At 40.2% G+C, this 21,279-nt stretch overlaps 1 protein-coding gene across 1 annotated transcript in view; it reads right to left on the bottom strand.

The window, feature by feature from the left end:
• stxbp5l (syntaxin binding protein 5-like) overlaps positions 1–21,279 on the bottom strand; it is a 152,484-nt gene that overhangs the window by 19,258 nt on the left and 111,947 nt on the right. The window contains exons 9-19 of the mRNA XM_034694624.1: positions 21,181–21,256; positions 20,616–20,770; positions 20,390–20,462; positions 18,833–18,980; positions 18,480–18,547; positions 18,289–18,329; positions 17,139–17,353; positions 16,823–16,998; positions 15,591–15,716; positions 12,443–12,594; positions 7,163–7,228 (exon numbers count right to left, since the gene is read on the bottom strand). Of these exons, the coding sequence (XP_034550515.1) occupies positions 7,163–7,228; positions 12,443–12,594; positions 15,591–15,716; positions 16,823–16,998; positions 17,139–17,353; positions 18,289–18,329; positions 18,480–18,547; positions 18,833–18,980; positions 20,390–20,462; positions 20,616–20,770; positions 21,181–21,256 (1,296 nt within the window). The remainder of the gene's footprint in view (positions 1–7,162; positions 7,229–12,442; positions 12,595–15,590; positions 15,717–16,822; positions 16,999–17,138; positions 17,354–18,288; positions 18,330–18,479; positions 18,548–18,832; positions 18,981–20,389; positions 20,463–20,615; positions 20,771–21,180; positions 21,257–21,279) is intronic.

The following is a 21,279-nucleotide window of genomic DNA, read 5'->3' on the forward strand; positions in this document are numbered from 1 at the left end:
AGGGAGATTGCTCAAGAAGAAATGTCGACCATAATCTATTTCTATCTAAATATTGACATAGCATACCTACAGCCTACCGTGTTTGTTACATTGTGTTCTAAGTCTAAGTTCTTGGATAAAGAGCTTGGCAAGTGACTTTCAAAAGCATTTTGTGAAAACGTGGGGAGTCTATCCACAAAAAAAATCACATCAAGGTCTTACTTGTAAAAGCATACCACAAGTGTTCCCATACTTCATATTAGGCTTAAAACCTTCCTCATGATAAAGCTCATCATTATAATCTTCATGTGTTCTATTTCTTTAGTCAAACAAATGGAAACATCCCCCTTATAATCTGGGAGGTGGAGCCTTCAGTTATCAGGCACCTCTCCCGTGCAATCATCTACTAGTAAAGGCTGGTTTATACTTCTGTGTCGAATCAACGGCGTAACCGCAAGCCCCGTGATTGGTCTTCTAGGTGGCATTGTATTTCACGCATTTACAATGTAAAATTTACAATGCATTTCTCTCTGTCTCTCTCTCTCTCTCTGTCTCTGTCTCTCTCTCTCTCTCTCTCTCTCTCTCTCTCTCTCAACTCTGTCGAGGCAGATAGCTGTTGAACATGAGTCTGGTTCTGCTCGAGGTAAATACTGTGAGGTGCAATGCTCATGGTGGATTAAGATGAGATAAGATTGAGATCATCAGTTAGAGGGGGCTGGATCTTACCCTGTCTTAATGTTGGGTCTTTGTTAATAATTTAACATAGAGTATGATCTAGATCTGCTATGATTTGGCACTATACAAATAAAGATTGATTCATTCATATTTAGTGTCTTAGACATCTCGCACAGATGTAAACATGTATATTTTTGATTCAAGGTCAATAAATGTCTGTGCTGTCCGAGAACTGTGTGCAGCTCAGGGTAAAAGAGGTGAGCCTCCCATCCTGAAGATATTCAACACAATACTCACCACCACACTGGCAAACCTCTAATTTCTTAACATGCACTCCAAAATGAAAATGGAGCCGCCCCGCAGCTGTCACACAGCCGTTAAGCAGCCACCATGCAGCCATCACGAGCTGCTCACACAGCCGGCCTGAAACAAGGGTGAGTCTCTTTGCACTTTGTACAACTTCTGCTATCTCATAACCAATCATAGCAGGGGCTATCAAGAACTGTCTTTCTGTAACCTGTCCCCTAAGTGTCCACTGATCACATCACATTGAAAGCCAATGCCACTATCTTTCCTTCACCAAACTTGGCAACAAAAGGAAGCCAAGACATCCAATAACAACATACAAGTGGCCAGCCATAGCCAACTTCAACTCAATCAGGAGCGCTGTATTTAAGACATTAATCATTGATTACAGTTGTATGTAGGTCTGTTAAGGTATGAATACATGTCTGATGTGTTACCGTTTGTGTAGCCCACAGTGCAGAAGCAGAGGTAGCATGCAGGTGCAACATTAAACCAATCACCTCTCCAAGACAACATAGTTTTCCTATGTACCTGTTTTGTTGCATCACTGCAATACAGTCAAAAAAACCACAAGCAGATGTCCATGAAGAGGCCGGAGTTTGTGAGCCCTCTTACCATTGTCCAGTAAGTAAAAGACTGGACTGCAGTGGCTGGCTCTCAGACTGGCCACTGGCTCTGGCAGGATGCGTGGGTCATTGTGAAGGGAGGTTGGGTAATGAACTGGAATAGGAGATCCAACAGAACAGACACAGACTCTTCAGGGCAACAGGTGAGAAACACATAGCAGTGGGTGAACTGGGGGAAAGGATATACTTACAGGTAAGAGGAAGGAAAACATTTGAGAGGTTATGAACAAAACTGTTAGGAAAAAGGTTAAGGGCAACACTATTTCATTTAAAAAATAAAACAAGAATGCTAATTATTAAAAAATAAAGAAAAGGAGAATCCAAGATGGCGGACAAGGAGTAGAATCTTAGAACCTCACGCTCCCACACTTTTCCAACCTTTTTCTTTTGAGCCCGACATTCCTCATATATCTGCCCATTGCTGCATCATATCAAGGTCTTATTCATAGCGACATCATTGGAAATGGCCAACAAGACTGTTAAACCAAAATAATACAACACATTTTAGGAATAGTTAACTACTGTTCCAACACAAACAACTCCTTTTGATACAACTGACAAGTTCTTCTTCCATAACCAAAGTCATCATGACCCATGGATGCATCCAGTTTTTTCAACCTAACGCAACATCAGCCTCAATCCACACTGCAGTTATGATTTAGGTTGATTCCTAAGTGTACACTACAAAAAATCAAAACTTATCAAGTATATTTGCTAATTTCTAGTCAGTCCGGAGATCAACCAGTGCATCACTATCTTCCTGTTTCGATCTAAAAATGACAATACAGAGGTTAGCTGAGCTTTACTTCAACCTTGGGCTTCATTATGAGGATATAATGGCTTTGCTCACACATCATCACCGCTTTATTTTTTCAGAACGGCACATTTACAGAGGATGAGTCACTTTTGCAAAGTTGGAGACAAATTAACATTTTGGAAAACATTTTTACATTTAATAGAAAAAATTCCATTAATAAAACACTTTCACCAAGGCCAAAACAGATTAAAATGTAAGAAAAAAATTCTGAAAACTTTTTCTCTCTCTCTCCTCTTTTCTTTCTTGTTTCTGTTATTGTATTTCTTTTGTACTGGGTCATATGTTTACATGGGATCCCTTTTGTTTGGTTTGTTTCTTTTTATTGTCTGATGATCTTGTTTGTTTGTTTTGAATGTCATTTGTCTCGTATTCTTTTGGGTTTTTTTACACCAATAAAAGGCAAAAAAACAAAAACAAAAAAAAATAAAATAAGAATAAAATAAAAGAAATAAGCTTAAGCTTAAATAAATAATACTTTAAAGGTGACATATCATGCTTTTTTCATCAAAATATATTGGTCAAAGAGGTCCCCAAAACATGTCTTTAAAGTTTATGCTCAAAAAAACACTTTTTCCCTCTGACCACGCCCCCTCAGGAAGTGGATGTGCCTCGGCTCTCCAGCACGTTGATCTAATGTTTACATGTTGGCTGAATATACACGGCTGCTCAGAGATCACGTTACTTCAACCCTCTGAATATGATCCAGAATCTGATCCTGACGGAGAGGCGCCTGCAGCAGGACCTTTCTGAACCATTGGTCACAGATTTAGTGTTTCTTGTTGTTTCATTTATCAGTATGTAGACGTGTGTCTTGGTACACAGCTACGAACATGTAGCTATGTGGCTATGCTAACTAGCGCTAGCACTTTTCCATGAAAAATAAAAATCATCCACTAGATCTTCAAATCTGCAGATGTGGGGAGTAAAACAAACCTCTGCCAGAAAGGCAGCAGGACCTTCCTGAACAATTGGTCACAGATTCTGTGTTTCTTGTTGTTTTATTTGTCAGTATGTCGACGTGTGTCTTGGTACACAGCTACAGCCACGACATGTAGCTATGTGGCTATGCTAACTAGCGCTAGCACTCCATGATAAATAAAAATCATCCCCTAAATCTTCAAATCTGCAGACGTGGGGAGTAAAACCGACCTTTGTGTTTATTAAGACAGCCTACAACTAGCATGCCTCCCTCCTAAGCTCCTTGTTAGCACACATTTGTGCAGGTAATGAAAAACGGAGGAGGAGTTGAGTTGTGTTTTAAACAGTCTGTGGGCTGAACAAGCTCCGAGCTCTGACTCCGTGACAGACCGGATATTGTTGTTACGTAACAAAAACACGGAAGTCTGAAACGGCTCGTTTCACACACATTTATAGAAAGGTAGAGAAATCAAAACAGGGGCAGAATGGATTTTTTTTCATTCTCAGGGGATTTGTAGACATGGCAGGGAAACATATTTCAGGTAGAGAACCATTAAAAAGTCCATTTTGCATGATATGTCACCTTTAAATTACAGTAAAAAATATTAAACTGCTGTTTGCAATTTTTTTTTCTTATTTTGTACATTTTGTTTTCTTAAATCTTAATTTGTTTTGGCCTAAGTAAAAATGTTTCACTAAGGTAATTCTATTTTTTTAAATGTCAAAATGTTTTCCAAAATTTAAATTCGTCTCCAACTGTATCAAAGTGTTTCATCCTTTGTAAACTTGCATTGCACTTCCCAACCACCGTATAAAATGGATTGTGTGCTCATCAGGAACTTACTTGTGCACACGGGAAACTTTCTCGTGAGGACGGGTTGGTTTCTGGTGCGCATGAGAAACCTATCTTTTTGTAATGAGAAAAGAGAACTAATTCTGAAGGACGTTTAGGTGAACTCACTTAACCTGCTACCACACAACCAGATAAGTAAAATAAAAAAATAAAATGGTAGGCCTATCAACAGCTTTAGAAATCCACTCAGTTCCAGGAAGCAGAGTAGATGACATTAGTTCAGCCCATTGTTTCAAGTTTCTGTCCCTCACCTCTTCCCCTCCTCCCTTGTCATGTGTCATGCACCTTGCTAAATATATCCTGCTGGGTCAGGCACCACCACTGGCACCTTGTTAGCCCATCTCAAAACTGATGCTGTTGAAGTAAGCCTCGCTACAGTCCAATGTGGCATAAGGCTCTCACAGAAAATGTGACAGATCATCCCAAACCAAAACAATGAGCCCCTACGATTCAAATAAAAGACAAGGTGAGAGATGTGGAGGTTTGGCTTTCAGGCAGAGGGAGGCCTAATTACTTGGTTGAGTAAGTAAAAATAGAGATAAGAGACACGACGAGGGAAAAGAGAGGGGAAATATGTGAAGGAAGGGTGTGAGAAAGACACCTGCAGTTATTGATGCGCAGGGTGAATCAGGGTGATGGCTGCCTGCCTTAATAAGCTGTCTTCAGTCTGTATTTGACGTTCAAGGAAACAACACAGCTGGGGTGTCAGGAGCAGCTGAACAGCCTCTAACGGATGTAGAGTAGCCATGATAGTGAGAGGGGTCCAGCTGCAGACCTCAACAGCCAGACCCCTACCTCTGCAGACCTCCAGTGAAGCGCCTGCGGAGCCAGGTCCAGAAGTGATATTAATTGTTCTAGTGATTACGCCTGGAGACAACAGGAGGTTGCTATTCTTAAGTATCAAAAAAAGCCAAAAAATTAATCTTTATGTTCCATGTACATTATTTAAATTTTCACATTTTCAATTATTTTAGACTTTAATCAAACTACTAAATGTCACATAATTACAATGTATTTTTTTGTTTTGGAATAGTTGCACCAATTTTAGCATAAGCGAGCCTTGTCTTATGAGCTTGGTTAAAAAGTTATTTTTTTATGATTAGATAAAAAAAAATGGACTGAAATGTTAAACTGGAAGCTCGTCACGATTTTATTTTGAAACTTCACGACGTGTGTTTCCGGCCTTGACCGTGGAGGGGCTTCACTGGGAGGTCTGCAGAGGTAGGGGCCTGACTGTGGAGGTCTGCAGCTAGACTGTCTTGATGATAGTTCATGTTTAGCAGGAGGAAACAAATGCATCAAAAAGAGAAGACTTGTGCAAGCTGCTATTTTTAAAATCTACTGTTTCCAATCTTTCATGGTAAACGTTCAAGTTAATCCGACACTTGAGTACACTGTCAAACTGTGACTGTTGTTTTCATCAAACTCATAACTTCTGGCAGGCCTGTAAACGGAAAATGATGACCATGACCTCATCCAAAGACCAAGAGTGAAAAACCTCTCTGACAAGACAGCGAAGAGAATCTTGTTCTGCCTCTGTTGTTTTTATGCTCTCATAGGAGGCTCCAATACAAAGATGTCAAAAACGACAGCTCAATACACGTTGTGTCCCTGAGAGAAACAATCATTGTATGCTTAACAAGCTACATCAAGAACATCTGTGTTCAGAAGCTGCAGACACAAGCTGGTTCTACACCAACAGTTGTTTTAAAGCTGTAAATTTCATTTACAAGCTAAAAACATGAACATTGTTTCATCTCAGTGAAACCAAAACAAGAGGTCAGTGAATGAATACATTAATCCGGCACTTTGCCTTTCAATGAGCAGTGTTCATTCTTTGATTTATTAGATATCCTGATATATCGTTACATCATTCTTTTGCAATATATCGATTATCACAGTATAGTAATATCGTCATATTACCGTTATCAAATATACGCCAAGTATCATGAGTAACCCAGCGTTTCCTACCCCTAATCATAGATACACTATTTTTATTCGCCTGTCTCCAAAAACAGATAGCAGCAATCTAATACCTTATTGACATTATCCCCTGATCCATTATATTCTCCATGTGTAACAGCTTATTTCCTGCTCCCAACTTTCCAGCATCAATTCCATGATAATACTGTGTCTCTAAAGTTAAAGACTGAAATCCTGAGCAGCAACACACTGAATAAAACATCAACATTTAGGACACATATGGTCAACGCACCAATCATTTTTCACAGAGGCATGACTTCCAGTTATTCATCCTGTAGCATTCAATACATCTCAAGCACTGTAAAAATAAACTCGCCAGCAGTTTCTAACTGACAGGAGGAGCACTGAAGGTTTTCTTAATATATTATGGATGATATAAATAAATATTTCAGCAGCAGTACGGACTATTCTGTTCTGATCTCATATTTAAGCCTTGATTTTACAATATTATGCAGGTTACTGCCACATGTTATCACCACTGCTGCAAGTATAAACACTGATTTAGAGCACACATGTTGGGCATGCTAATTTCAGCATCTTAAACTCTGCATCTCTGTTAATGTGAGACATATTTATACATGGACAAACAAACAAGTCAAAGAGGAATCAAGTGAAGAAAAGTGAAGACTGTTCCCGGGCACAACATTAGAATAACAGAAAGTCTGTCCAGAGGCTTTCAAAGATTTGTCAACTAAGCAACAGTACACAGCGTTCAAACCCCCCCCCCCTCAATACCTCTGACTGGAGGGATAATCAGCTCATACTTCATAAACTAATATGCTCATATTACCACACCGAGCATGAGTTACCATTTCAAACAGCTGCCTTTGTCATCAGGTGAGGATGCTCTGGTGATGGGTGAGGTTTCCACAGGCTGCATACTGTAACTTGCATTAAAATACAACGGCATTGCAGCAAGGCTTCACAGTGCAAATTAGAGAATACATTTCCATATGAGGAAGGTCAGCTTTCAAGTGTGTGTTGGTGTGTGTGTCAGAAGATTACCTGAGGTGGGTGACTTGCTTCTCTCCATGTCGATGGACTGCTGGTTGTCGGAGAGTTCAGTAAGGCCTGTCCCAGCAAAGAGGAAGAAAGGAAAAATGGGGTACACGCAATCAGTCATGTTCATTGGAAGCTTGTCAATCAAATGAGTAAACAGAAGTGACATCAGCCACGCAGAGCTCCACCAGAGATCTTAGAGTTCAGATTATCAGCAACATCTTTAACTTGCGTTATTACCCGGCTTTCTTACTGATCTTCCGGTTTTGATAGATGTTTGATTCTGATTGGTCAAAATTCCTTGATGATGGTTATTAACTTTCACTAATATGAGAAACACCAGAGGCAAACTGATCACACGTCACGTCAAATCAATTCGCGAAAAAGAGTTACAGCACATTTTGTTTCTGCTTGTTGACACCATCGACCGTAAGGTGAGGTAAAACTGTTAGTTTCCGTTTGCATCAAAACTATGGCTAAAATGCAGCTGGCTAAACAACTAGATTTTTACATCTTGGATCCTGCCCAGCATTCCTAACAACGAGCGGAGCAGGTGAGAGCAACTTTGAGTTACCCATGTCTTGTCTCACCCTGTCGGGATTCTATTTCTCATAACTATCTTCTAATAATACATTATCCCTTAGTTAAATACTAGGACCACCTGCACTCCAACCAAGAAATGTGACCAAATCATGAGTGGTGGTGATGATAGCAGCAGGGTTCAAAGTTGGGACATTTGCCTCGTTTATCACTGGGACTACTTTTTTATAAACTGTAAACATAAATGAATTAAAATCAATAAAATAATCTTTTAATGAAGGTTTTTTACCACCGTGTTCGTATTTTAAGTTAGTAGCCGGGTAATAAGTGGGATAATGTGTCGTTAGCAGGTAGTTATGGGAAATAGACAAAACAACTTTCCTTCGTGTCGGGGTCTTGTCCACCCTGAAGGGGTTCTATTTCACATAACTTTCTGCTAACCATAAATTATGCTAACACTTACATATCAAATCCAAGCGATTAGCCTGTCCTCGCTTTGCCCGGGTAATGTTACTCTGAATCTATACGTGTCTCAGGAGCTGAGTGGCTGACCCAGTTGTGACCTGCACTACATTCTTTGATAAAGACATACTTTTTTTTTTTTAAGTTCCAGCCAGATTACAAATCATTTAGTAGTGCAGATCTCTTGATAATGCATCAGAAATAATGAAACATCCGAATAGACATGAACATTTGATCAATAAACACAAGTATTTAATCAGGATCTGATCAAATACTTGTTTGCATGCATCAAGCACAGGCCAGAATGAAGAACCAGACCTTTTCCCCTTTATAAAATAACAGCACAAGATATAGTTAAACTTCTCCATGTAAATGTGCCTTTAAGAATTGATATTGATTTTGAATATGATTAAAAACGTGTTATTTTTATATAAACTTAAAACTTCTGCTGTACTTTGTGACAGAGAGCATATCATTTGTTGTGCTAGGCTCAGTGGATGATTAAGGCTTTATTCACCCCGCTAACTTTGCTTCCGTTAAAATATACATCACATGGATCATTTATTATGTATGACTGCCCTTACTAACAGGCTCAAAGGAGTGGCTCTCTGTCTGCAAGGGACATGCCGTTGGACATGACTGGAATAGGTTCTGTTCTGTCTCCGGTTCCAAAACGCAGAAATAAAAAATAAAAATGTTATTCTAATCATGTCTCCGGTGTGTCCCTTTGCTTTCTGTCCACATCATCCATTCCCAGTCCCTATGGCAACCATCTCTTTCAACCCTGTTATTTCACCAAAACACTGCATCCTCCCCCTCCCCCACCCACACACCCCTTTGGTGAAGCCCGACTTACTCTGATAGGATGTACGGATCCTTTTCTTTGAATCTGAATAAAAGTTAGACAGGCCGCGCATGCAAAACTCTGTCAGGCAGGCCCACATGCCCACATCAGCAGCCACAGAGTCACGAAAAGGTGGGAGGGGGAGGAGGAGGAGGAGTGAAAGAAGGAGGGGTAGAAAGGATGGAGGCCAGGAATAAAGAAAAAGAAGTGTATGTTGAGAGTTAGAGCAGGTAGAGAAGGTTGAGAAGAGAGAAAGGTGGCAGAGAGGTGAATCAGCAGGGTGGCAGAAAAAGTAAAAAGTAGAAGAGGAGAAAGGGATTGAAAGGTAAAGGTAGAGTGTGTGAATTTAAGTAGAAGGAGAAGATTTAAGAGATCAGAGGAAGGGGGAAAGGAGGGGAGGAAAAGGGAGGAACAAAGGAGAGAGAAGAACACACAGGCTTTGAGTGAAAAAGAAAGTGAGAGCAAGCAGCAAACGTGTTTGTGTCAGAGGAGGACATTCCGTCTACTGCTGCAATCCAAACGCTGAGGTGGTTAGTCATTTCAGAAGTCAACTACTTGTTAACAGGAAACATATCATTACTGACAAATAAAAGTGGTATGGCATTATTGTTTTGCATTGCATTTTCCTTGTATATTGTTTTACAAAGGGGCATTTTTTCTTTCTTACATTTCATACTAGTATAAGTAATTCCTTGCACTTCAACTGAGCAATTTATTATGGAATGGAAGTTTGAATGACATAAATATAGAATTCACAGATATATATGTGAGGTGACAACAGCTAAAAATGTTGAAGGAAGCACAGAAAGCTAGCTTCTCAAAAGAGGAAATATTACATAAAGAGAAGGAACACCTGCTTACATTTTAAACTTAGTTTACTGTGTCCCAGGTTTTTCCTTTGCCTGTTCACAATGTCCTTAGAGTTTGACCTGGAGTAGAGTTGGTTTTTTTTATTTTTTATTATTATATTATTATATAAAGTTTCTAAAAGTAGTATGGGAGGTAGAGCCTTCAGTTATCAGGCCCCTCTCCTTTGGAATAAGCTCCAAGTCAGGGTCTGGGAGGCAGACACCCTCTCTACTTTTATGATTAGGCTTAAAACTTTCCTTTTGATAAAGCTTATAGTTAGAGCTGGCTCAGGCTTGGACCAGAAATTAGTTATGCTGCTATAGGCTTAGACTGCTGGGGGAACTGGGACTTACACACTGGGATCCTAACACCCCCCCCCCCCCCCCCCCCCCCCCCCCCCATCACTTACCTGTCCCATTAAAGTTACTAATCATAGACCTTTCTGGAGTCCTTGAGCTCCATTGTCTCGTAGGTTCCTCTGAGTCACTAGACGGCATGCTGCTGTGGATGTTCCAGACTCCAGCTGCTACGGAAAGGCCAGACTCCAGCGGCAACAGCTACTACTATCCGTCTCATCACTATTCTCTCTTTTTAATCTCCTCTATCCCTCTTTCCAACCCCAACTCGGCCGAGACAGATGGCTGTCTAACATGAGTCTGGTTCTGCTCGAGGTTTCTGCCTGTTAAAGGAAGTTTTTCCTTGCCCCTGGTACAAGCTAAATACTGTGAGTTGCAATGCTCATGGGATTAAGGTGAGCTAAGACTGAGTCCTACCCTATCTTGATGTTGGGTCTTTTTTAATAATTTAACATAGAGTATGGTCCTTGACCTGCTATATTTGTAAAAGCGTCTTGAGATAATGTTGGTTGTGATTTGGCGCTGTACAAATGGCTCTAGATATTAAATTTAACCATACAGGTACTCAACTCTAATTGCCCTTAAATAAGAGGTTAGTTTAGGGTGAAATAAAGAAGGTATGGATCATTTTAGATTATTTTGTTAGTAGGGGCTGCATTACTTTCTAGTTGGTAGACATAAGTCTCTGAGACCATCAGCAGTCAAAATCAGTCGCTGAGACATGTAGGCAGAAGTCAGGTAGTAGCAGACCTCTTAGGATTCACGCTATACATGTACAGTATGCTCAAGCAGGACCAAAGACTAATAGGAGGGAGTTTTCAAAAGACAACATGCATAAAAATGCAATCATGAAATGACACAAAGCCTGTTAACATGCACTTCATATCATGGTGCAGATGTGTGGCAGTCAGACAGTGTTGGACAGATGTTTTGTTATGTGATTATTTCAGAGAGACAGCAAAGAGAGAAGAGAGAAAATGTTCTCTGCTGATATAAAGACCAACGTTTTGGATTTTGAAAAATTACAGACTAACTTTCGCTACAGACATGTCGGACTCCAGTGGCAACAGCTACCACTATCCATCTCATCACTGTCATCTCTCTGTTTTTCTTCATCTCCTCTATCCCTCTTTCCGACCCCAACTCGGTTGAGGCAGATGGCTTTCTTACATGTGGCTGGTTCTGCTCGAGGTTTCTGCCTGTTAAAAGGAAGTTATTCCTTGCCTGCGAGATGCAATGTTCATGGTGGATTAAGATTAGATAAGATCAAGAATAGGTGCAGAATGGGTTCTTGTAAAAGTAAAGTTTTTATATATTTTGAACACTATAAGCAGTGGTGGAAACTGCATTTAGATTCTGTCACGAGGTATGTACAATAAACTACTATTTATAAGTTTATGTCCTGCATGCAATTTCTTTTTAAGAAAAATTTAACTATAACTACTTAAAAGTATTGTAACAAGTACCTAAGATCCTAGTGGTAGGTAAAAACATGCAGAGCCGTGATCCACCAATAGAAATGGAGAAATCCAGAGAATGATGATAGATACAACATCCTCCATTGTGTAAAAGCCTCTAACCATATGAAACTGTATCAACTGGGCTAAAGACTCTTTGTCTCGTAGATTCCTCTGAGCCGCTACTGTAGACGGCATGCTGTTGTGGACGCTCCAGACTCCGGCGGCAACAACTACTACTATCCCTCTCATCACTATCATCTCTCTCTCTCTCTCTCTCTTCATCTCCTCTATCCCTCTTTCCAACTCCAACTAGGTCGAGGCAAATGGCTGTCAAACATGAGTCTGGTTCTGCTCAAGGTTTCTGCCTGTAATAAGTTTTTCCTAGCCGCTGTCTTGATGTTGGGTCTTTATAAATAATTTAACATAGAGTACGGTCTAGACCTGCTCTGTTTGTAAAGGCGTCTTGAGATAACCTTTGTTGTGATTTTGCGCTATATGAATAAAGATTTATTGATTGATTGATTGATAACCTTGAATCAAAGACTGAGTCCGGGGGTGTAAGAAATAGGAAATTCTAAAGACAGCAGCGCTACAGGCAGAGAGGACAGAATAAAGCAGATGATGTTTTAAGGGTGTTTATATATGCATGTGTGTGTGTGTGTGTGTGTGTGTGTGTGTGTGTGTGTGTGTGTGTGTGTGTGTGTGTGTGTGTGTGTGTGTGCGTGTGTATGCATGTGTGTGCTTGTGTGTGTGATTGTGTGAGTGCGTGTCCTACCTGAGGTTGACTGTCTGTGCCTGCGTGGGGAGCGGGTGAGGCGCTGGTAGGGGTCGGCGGCTCCGTACAGATCCAGTGTCGACATACACAGCAGGACAGTTTTCTGTAAGTAGTCCACCACTGCCAGACCATTACAGTTCCCAAACGCCAGACTGGACAAGCAGGAGGCATACACACACACACACACACACACACACACACACACACACACACACACACACACACACACACACACACACACACACACACACACAGACATTGAGGGAGAAAAAGTATTTTTCAGAGGAGACATTGAAACACTAGATGATATATTTCAGTAGGTTAATCGCAGTGACATTAAGGTTGGTTCATGTCGCACTATCAAACAAGGCCGAGTTAATTTTGACATTTTGATGTAATTACTGTCCCCAAAACCCTGGCTTTATCTCACTCTGCTGCTGCTTTGAATATTAATGCCATCCAGAGATAGAGTCACTCTTCAGCCTCTGACTTTAGTGATCAAGACAAATGTGTTGCAGATTTTGTATTCTTCTCTAGTAGCATACATTTCCGCTCTATGAGCCACTTATCACAACAATAATGAAAACAAATGGCTCTCTTTGTGATTCATACCTTTTTTACAATCAGGAAGAGTAAAACAAAAAGAAGTTTGGCCATTAATGAGACTGCAAATGCAAGCACAGTGTTGTATTTTGTTTAGAATTACAATGCAAAGTGTTCACAATGCAGCGGAGGGTTTTCATAGGGTAGAAAATGTCAACCTGAAAAAGTGTCTTGACACCTTGAAATGTAGCTCTAGCGAAAGTTCAGACAGGAAGACTATAAAAGCAATCACAGCAGTTGTTTTACTCTCCTCTCCCTCGTTCAATAGCTCACCCGCTTCCAGCTGCATGCTCCAGAGCTGTCATTGGTTAATCAGCGGCGGCTGTCATCCAATAGCACAGTAGTACGCCCTTATTGTCAGCCTATCAACTTTCTGCTGTCTCTTTAAATGTGTCTCTCTCTCCAGCTAGTTCCTTCTTGCATTGATGGTGCGCACCCCTCCACCTCCCCATCTCCACCTGGTCTCTGCAAGTCTTCAATTCCTAGAATTCGTCAACCACCACCACCAGTGTCTGGACTCTAGGGGGATTTCTTCTGCTGCCAAATTCACACATCCTACACTCACAACATTATCCCCATAGAGTCCTTACACCAAAGATTTATGTCAAGTTTCATTATTCATTAAGTTGTAACAAATAACATTTAATCTTCAAACTGTGTCTCTCCTGATTGAAATAATTTTCAAGAGCACACTCTGAAGCTCTTTTAGTATTGCCAGGACAATGTTTACAACCCCTGTAACATCTCATTATGAATATCTCAGAGGATTGATGGCAGGACCAAGTATCCTACTGGTGCCGTCAGAGGTAACAGAGACAGGTACAAGACAGGAACACTATGAGCAAGCAGAGCAGGCACGGTGTGCTCTGTGTGTGTATGGGCATGTCTTATTGTGTGTGTGGAGTTCTTGCTGGTGTTGGTCTCTCACACTCCTTTGAGGCGATAACACAAAGTGAAATTACACACTTGGACACCAATATTGCGCTGACAGGGCATCAATCTGAAAGTACAATGGCGTGATGACGGCAGACTGCATTACAGTGCTGTTGAGGACTAGCAACAATAAAAGGGATTGATTAATGAGTGCACTGCTTCATGTTAGAAGAAAACAGGCATTCTTTTTTGCATCAGTTTTGTAAGGCGGTTACGAATACTTAAGTAAGTTCATAATACACATACATTTGTCTACCCCTTCTTCCCTCACCAGAGGTGCTGCCTGTTTCTAAACACCACATGTAAATTAGTCATAATGTCACACAGCTTTTAGGTTGAATGGTGCTTGTGGCCTTTCACATGGACAGTACCAGTACAGCAGCATGATCAATTCTTACCTGCTGGAGAGGAGCAGGGGTGCGTCCAAAGGGATGACCAGGGGTGCCCCACCCCCTGAAATCTGATGGCCACCCGAGGTGCCACCCCAAGATCCTAAGCTATTTGCTTTGTCAGAGGCTGAACATGTTAAAATGGACTATTTTGGATATGCTAGCAGCTTTCTCTGTACTACAATGTAGCACATTTTATTTTGTTAAGAGCCTTCAATTGTGACTTTGGAAAAAACATCTTCTTTTAAGTCCTTAAAGAATTAGGCTTAGAAGATTTATGTGTTGCCACCAAGCGGAAACCTGTGGTCTTAAATTATGAAGCCCATGCGGAAGTGCTAAAAACTGTAGTTCATGGAGTGTCCACTGGCTGCAGAAACACCGGAAACCACATACACACCCATTACAGAAGACGATCTTTACAGCAGAAATAAACATGTTTACAGCCTGGTACAAAAAACGGTTTAGGTCTGAGTAGCTAATTTCTCTATCTGCACACACTGTAAGGGAGGTGGATTTTTTTAAAACTCTTTATTTTCGAAGATATTACACTTAAGAGTTTTGCCAAATAAGGACATGGCTGACTTGATTGACAGGTGGGCACCTTGTAGCTGTTAGTGAGAAGGCTAAAGGCCCGCCTCTTTACCTCACACTAGCTCAGACGACGTTTTGTTGAGTTCAGCATTTCCAATATGGCTCCCACTGACGATTGGCTTCAAACCAGCTCTCAGGAACAGATGGGTGATGCCATGGATACTACGTCCATTTTTTATACACAGTCTATGGTCGGCACTCTTTGTTTTTTTTTTTAAAGTCAATCAGTGAAGAAAGAGGGTAAATGCTTTGAATTTGTGCGTGGACATACACTGTCAAAAAGCTCTCTTCACCACTCAGGTTTCATATCAATGCAATTTATACCCTCCATTTCACTTCCAATGATGGTTTAATAGTACCATTAGAAGGCTGACATTTTTCCCTTTTAAGCACTCTTCCAGCATAACAATAGACAAAGATCTCAGAAGACATCAGGCTCAATCTGTTACAAATAAATATACCCCACATCCTCCAAACTATGACAGAAATTGCTGTACTGAATACAGACTAGCGGGAGATATGTCACTGATACACATTATGGCTAAATAAAGGGAAAAAATGATTGTGATGAAATGATCATATTCTAGAAAGACAACTATGTAGTTAAAAGTCAAGTTGACAGGCAGACTTACAGGCCATAGGCAGAGTTTATGTCCAGACTGGTGATCTGTTGCGGAGGTTCTCCATCTATCCACTGCAGCTGGATGACCAGCTCTGCCTGGTAGCCAGGAGGGACCCGGACCATCTTGTCCTTCACCCTGAAACAATCAGTACTATGTAACGTGCATAGAGTACTTATTAAAAAAAACATATTTCGATAAAGCTGAAGATTAAAATTAAAAAAGAAATGCAATCATGTATGGGTTAACTCAAAACAGCATGAGTTATTGAACATGGCAATGGTATCATTTTAATTATGAATGAAAATCTAACTGTAGCTTGACATCGGTCGAGGCAGATCGCTGTCTAACATGAGTCTGGTCCTGCTCCAGTTTTCTGCCTGTAAATTTTTCCTTTTTGATAAAGCTTATAGTTAGAGCTGGCTCAGGCTTGGACCAGCTCTAAGTTATGCTGCCATAGAGTTAGACTGCAGGGGGAACTGGCACACTGCACTGACACATTGGGATCCTATCTTAACCACCCTATCACTTACTTTAACTCTCCCTGTCCCATTAAAGTAACGAGTCCCTGAGCTCCCTTGTCTAGGTTGCTCTGAGTCGCTGCAGTAGACGGCCTGCTGCTGTGGATGGGCTGCTTCTACGGACGTTCCGGACTACAGCAGCAACAGATGCTACTACTACTACTACTATTCATCTCATCCCTATCATCTCCCTCTCTCTCTTATCTCCTTTATCCCTTTTTCCAAGCTCAACTCCGTTGAGGCAGATGGCAGTCTAACATGAGTCTGGTTCTGCTCAAGGTTTCTGCCTGTTGAAAGGAAGTTTTTCCTTGCCAATATCTAGCTAAACACTGTGAGGTGCAATGCTCAAGGTGGATTAAGATGAGATAAGTCCTGTCAGTAAGAGGGGACCGGATCTCATCCTGTCTTTATGATGGGTCTTTGTTAGTAAATTAACATAGAGTACGGTCTAGACCTGCTATGTTTGTAAAAGCGTCTTGAGACAACATTTGTTGTGAATTGGTGCTATACAAATAAAGATTGATTGATTGATTGATTGATTGATTAACATTCATTTCTGATGTTTAATGCTGTACGTTGGACCTAGATAGATACAGATCTGATTTATTTTGGGTTTCTGTAAAATCTTCCAAATTATCCCAGGGACACTTACGACAACATTAAGTGTTAAGACTCTTGTTTGCAGTTATATGTTGTAACAACAACATGATAAGGAGATCTTACTTAAGGCAGGGGATGCTTTGTTTGATTCCCTCAGGCGTCCCACTGACAGGGCTAGCAGGCTGTCGTTGATAGGGTTGGGGTGAGTGGGGGCTGGACTCTGGCATGCAGGGATCATTTTCATTCTCTGATGGAGAGATGACATCCTCAGATTCACATTGTAGGCGGACCTCCAGTAACTGGGAATGACAGATAATTAAATATTGAGAAATCAATCTTTCCTAATAGTCATGTAGTTATAAAGAACATCAGACAACAATAATTTATAATTTATCTTCCACAGCAGGATACCCCTTGGTACTGCATTGTCATCACTCACCACTGTTTGAGTGTTGGCCTCATACTTGCTGAAGTGATACAAGATGATGTGGGCTGAGATGCCGACCACACAGAACATGCGACTACTAGGGCACCAGCTGACCATCTGAACGGCAAATGGGTCCTCCTCTGCTAACTCTGCCGCCCGGCCCTCAACTGGCTTTGGCTTTTCAAACACTTTGGAGGTCTTTAGCTTGTACAGCATCTGTAGTGTGACTGGTCAGAAAGGTGGTTAGTTTGGGGTACAATATTGGCAATGCCAAATATAAATAAAATGTATACTATGAATAAGTGCTGGGCGATAATTCAATAACGACAATTATCGTGATATACATTTTCTCAGTATAAATATAACAAATGTTTGTTAAAAATGTGATTTATTTAACCCTGTAATTAAATCATCCAACCACTGGAAAGGAGAGGGCACTAATTTGCCTTTAATGCTAGTTGCCATCGAACATTAGACAGAAGAAGAAGATAGCTGCATTGAACAGCCAATCGTGTCGCAGGGTGAGAGGTAGGCGGAGCTTAAAGACGTTTGTATACTTTCAGGATGTGGGTAAAGAAAGAGCACGGAGACAACTTCTGCTGCATTTCCAACATTTTTCATGTCCACCGTGACCGTAGTACAACTGAACACAGAATAACCGTGATGCATTCACTGCACTGTGGGAAACAATATCACTGCACCCGTAACTCTCAGTAACCTTGAAGGGGAGTGCACAACTCAAAACAATACTCTACTAAACTGATACACAGTGTACAATTTGATATATCTTTGTTGTAAATTTAAATGAAATCATGCAAATTACCTCAATGTGAGAAACATAAGAATCTAAAAAACTAAAACTTCACAATATCTTATCTGACACAACAGACCTGCTTTCTGTTGGCACCGTCACAAATCAGGGTTTCAAGAAGCTTATCAGAAAACTAGATCCCAGACACAAGCTAACAAACAGTCCTAAACTTTCACTCAGGACCAAAAATCTGCCTTTACATTTATATGAAATATTGATTTGATATTTATCGTGATAATTATCGATATCGACTGATATGAAAAATGTTATCATGATAACATCTATTTCAATATCGCCCAGCTCTACTATGAATTGCAATCAAGAGAAGGAGACAAAGTTAGGTAGACCTACTTGCAGATGCATCCCAAAACTTTATTGTACCATCAGCATGTCTGAACAAAGAGAAACAATAGCCTTTGTCAATTATAATTGACACTAAGCAGACTTCATAAAAAAATGTCTGCCTTGTGTCTGGAAAAGTTCTTTCTGTAAATGTCAAACATAATAAACCTTCATAATACCCGACAATCTTTATGACTTACCCTGTGATTATGATCTCTGGGTAAGCGTGGGAGCCTAATGTCCATGTTCCACCACTGATTGGCCACTCCTGATATGGTTACAGACAGTGAGTTGCTTATTTCAAAGATCATTCAATGACTCACATGTGAATGACTCAGTATAATTTGATGCAAGCTCTTAGCAATTTATCTAACTTAGCAGTGTCAAATTTACATTACATATATTACAGGTAATGTTTGTCACTTGAAGAGGCTAGAACCAAATGTAAATGAGTTGTGTGCATTCAAGTACCTTTAACTTATTTTGTATATACCCAAACAAAAAATAGCAAATACAAGGAAGTGTATTATCTATCAGTTTTTTATTTCCCTACCTTTTGGCTGAAACCAGTCTTCTTGTGTTTAGCTCCTATAGAGTAGAGGACAGGGATAATGTCTGGCGGACAATCTGCATAATAGGCTGTGCTGGTAACTGGAGACTCATGGACGTCCATGGGGTAAGGGTTCTCAAAGACGGGAAAGCTGAAAGATGATCATAATATTCTTTGTATCAATTACACCACTACGGCAGAGGGAAAATTAGGTAAGCGATAATGTAATGTGAGCAGGTTGTATAGTGAATTATTACTAGGCTTTACTACTAACCATCCAGCTGTGTTACATATTTGATTCTGATTGGTCAAAACCCCTTGACGACAGTTATTAACTCTGATTAGCAAAAAACACTAATAATTTGACTTTTCTATGGATAAAATGTAAAATTTAATGTTAAAATGACCCCAAATTTGGTTAATAGGTTAATGTTGCAAGTGTTACTGACTGATGAAACTGAGGGAGTATTTTTAAAATAAGTTATTTTTAAATAAATAAAATAATCTTTAGATCAACACATAGTGTAAATGTGTTTGTATATTTTGTTGTTTTCTGGGTAGTAAGCAGTAATAATTACTTTGAACTTTGACAGGGGCAATAGGAGGTATTGTCTCTCCCTGTGGGGGTTCCCTGAAAGGATTCCTGCATACCATCTTCCATTAAGTGTCTATCTTCAATATTTCATATTTGTTTTGTGGCCTCTAATAACAGTTTTTGTGTCTTTAACCCATCCTTTATTTGCTCAGCTGTTTTGAATATGGATTGTGGGCTGGGTTTGGGGGTGGGGCTGTACTTGGGATTGGGGTGGGGAGATATTTCTACAGTAATAAAAATGGCAAGAAATTAACCAGACTTCTTTCTGTGCAGTATTTGATTATGGTTAGTTTGCCAGAATATGTGATTGGACCCCTTTTATCACAACGGTATGTTCTTCATAACGACAGTCTGCTTTAAAGAAATAACAGATCGCAGCTGTGGAGTAATGACCAATAAGAACCAAGTATTTCGGACAACCGTGTGATAACATTTTGTTATTGACAGTGCAAGGGCTTAATTGTATGTGTTTATTTATCCAAAGGGACAGTGCATATTAATGAACATTTCAGCGTAGCATCCATGTAAATATGCCAGTTAGCCATAAGCCTAATTTTCATACAAAGTCCCTGGCAGATCAAAACAGAGTTCATAACAAATGATCAAGATAAATAACATGTGGAAACAGCACATCATGATAGCATGACAATGAAAATAACAATACATCACAAGAGCACATATAAGTTATACAAAAGTGCAAGTTAGCGCATTAAAATGCCGTTCAGCATAAACAAGAGATATGTCCAGAGTTGGACTAAATAAACATGGATCAACATATCCGAGTATCACACAAGTAAAAATGCATACATTAATCCCGTAAAATAACACACACAGACGCACAGATGCGCACACAGCGAATTCAGTAATGAGAAGTAATAAAGACTGTATTCCTCTGATGTTGTTACATGTAATACCAGCTCATGTTATATGTCGACGATGTACATACACTAATGTTAGAAACATACCTGCTTTGTGTCAGATCCACCACAATAAAGTCTTTCTCCAAAAGAACCACGACTGCGTAAGGCTCCTGGACCTCTGTGAAATAGAAAAGCCAAACAAATATGATGTAATACCATACTTGAATTTACAATAAACAAACATATAAACCCACTTTTTAAAAGAAAAGAAGAGAAAGAAAGAAAAAATATGTACGACACCAGTTTTGGTCTCATCTTCGGACGCACTCACCATTGTTGTATGGAGTTTCACACAGTGCCATAAACTCCACAATAGGATAGTCCATCTCAAGCACAGTGATGGCCTTGCCATGCATGATAGTTAACGTTGGCCGTCGTCCCGCCTTGTCATATGAGAGACCCCCAGAGAAGATAACAAAAGGCTCGCTGTTGTGGAGGAAAACAAGACTTTAGAAAGACTTGTATTGATGCCAGTGTGTTGAAACTGATAAGGCACAAAGTAAATTAAGAAATATAGTATTAAGACAATTTTTTATTTCTTATTTTTGGACTTTTTGCCACTAAGGACAGCTGAAGAGAGACAGGAAACGTGGGGAGCAGAGAGCGGGGGAAGACATGCAGGAAATGGTCGCAGCCAGGAGTCTAACTGGTGACCTCTGCAACAAGGACTATAGCCTCCATATGTGGGGTGCTCAGACCGCTAGGCCACCAGCGCCCCTATTCAGACCAATTTTTAGGCATGCATTTTGCTAAGAATGTATTTGTAAGCATCTTAGAGTCATTATTAAATATAACCAAGAAACCTTATTATGAATATTAAATCAAAAAGGACACACCTGCTCCTTGTAGTCTTATACTCCACTTTAAGAATAGGTTTACATGATTCTTTCCTCCCATCCTTTTGTACCTTTCCTGCATAAGAGGATACAAAAAGC

The sequence above is a fragment of the Notolabrus celidotus genome, chromosome 10, assembly GCF_009762535.1.
Source record: "Notolabrus celidotus isolate fNotCel1 chromosome 10, fNotCel1.pri, whole genome shotgun sequence".
In the NCBI taxonomy this organism is placed as follows: Eukaryota; Metazoa; Chordata; class Actinopteri; order Labriformes; family Labridae; genus Notolabrus; species Notolabrus celidotus.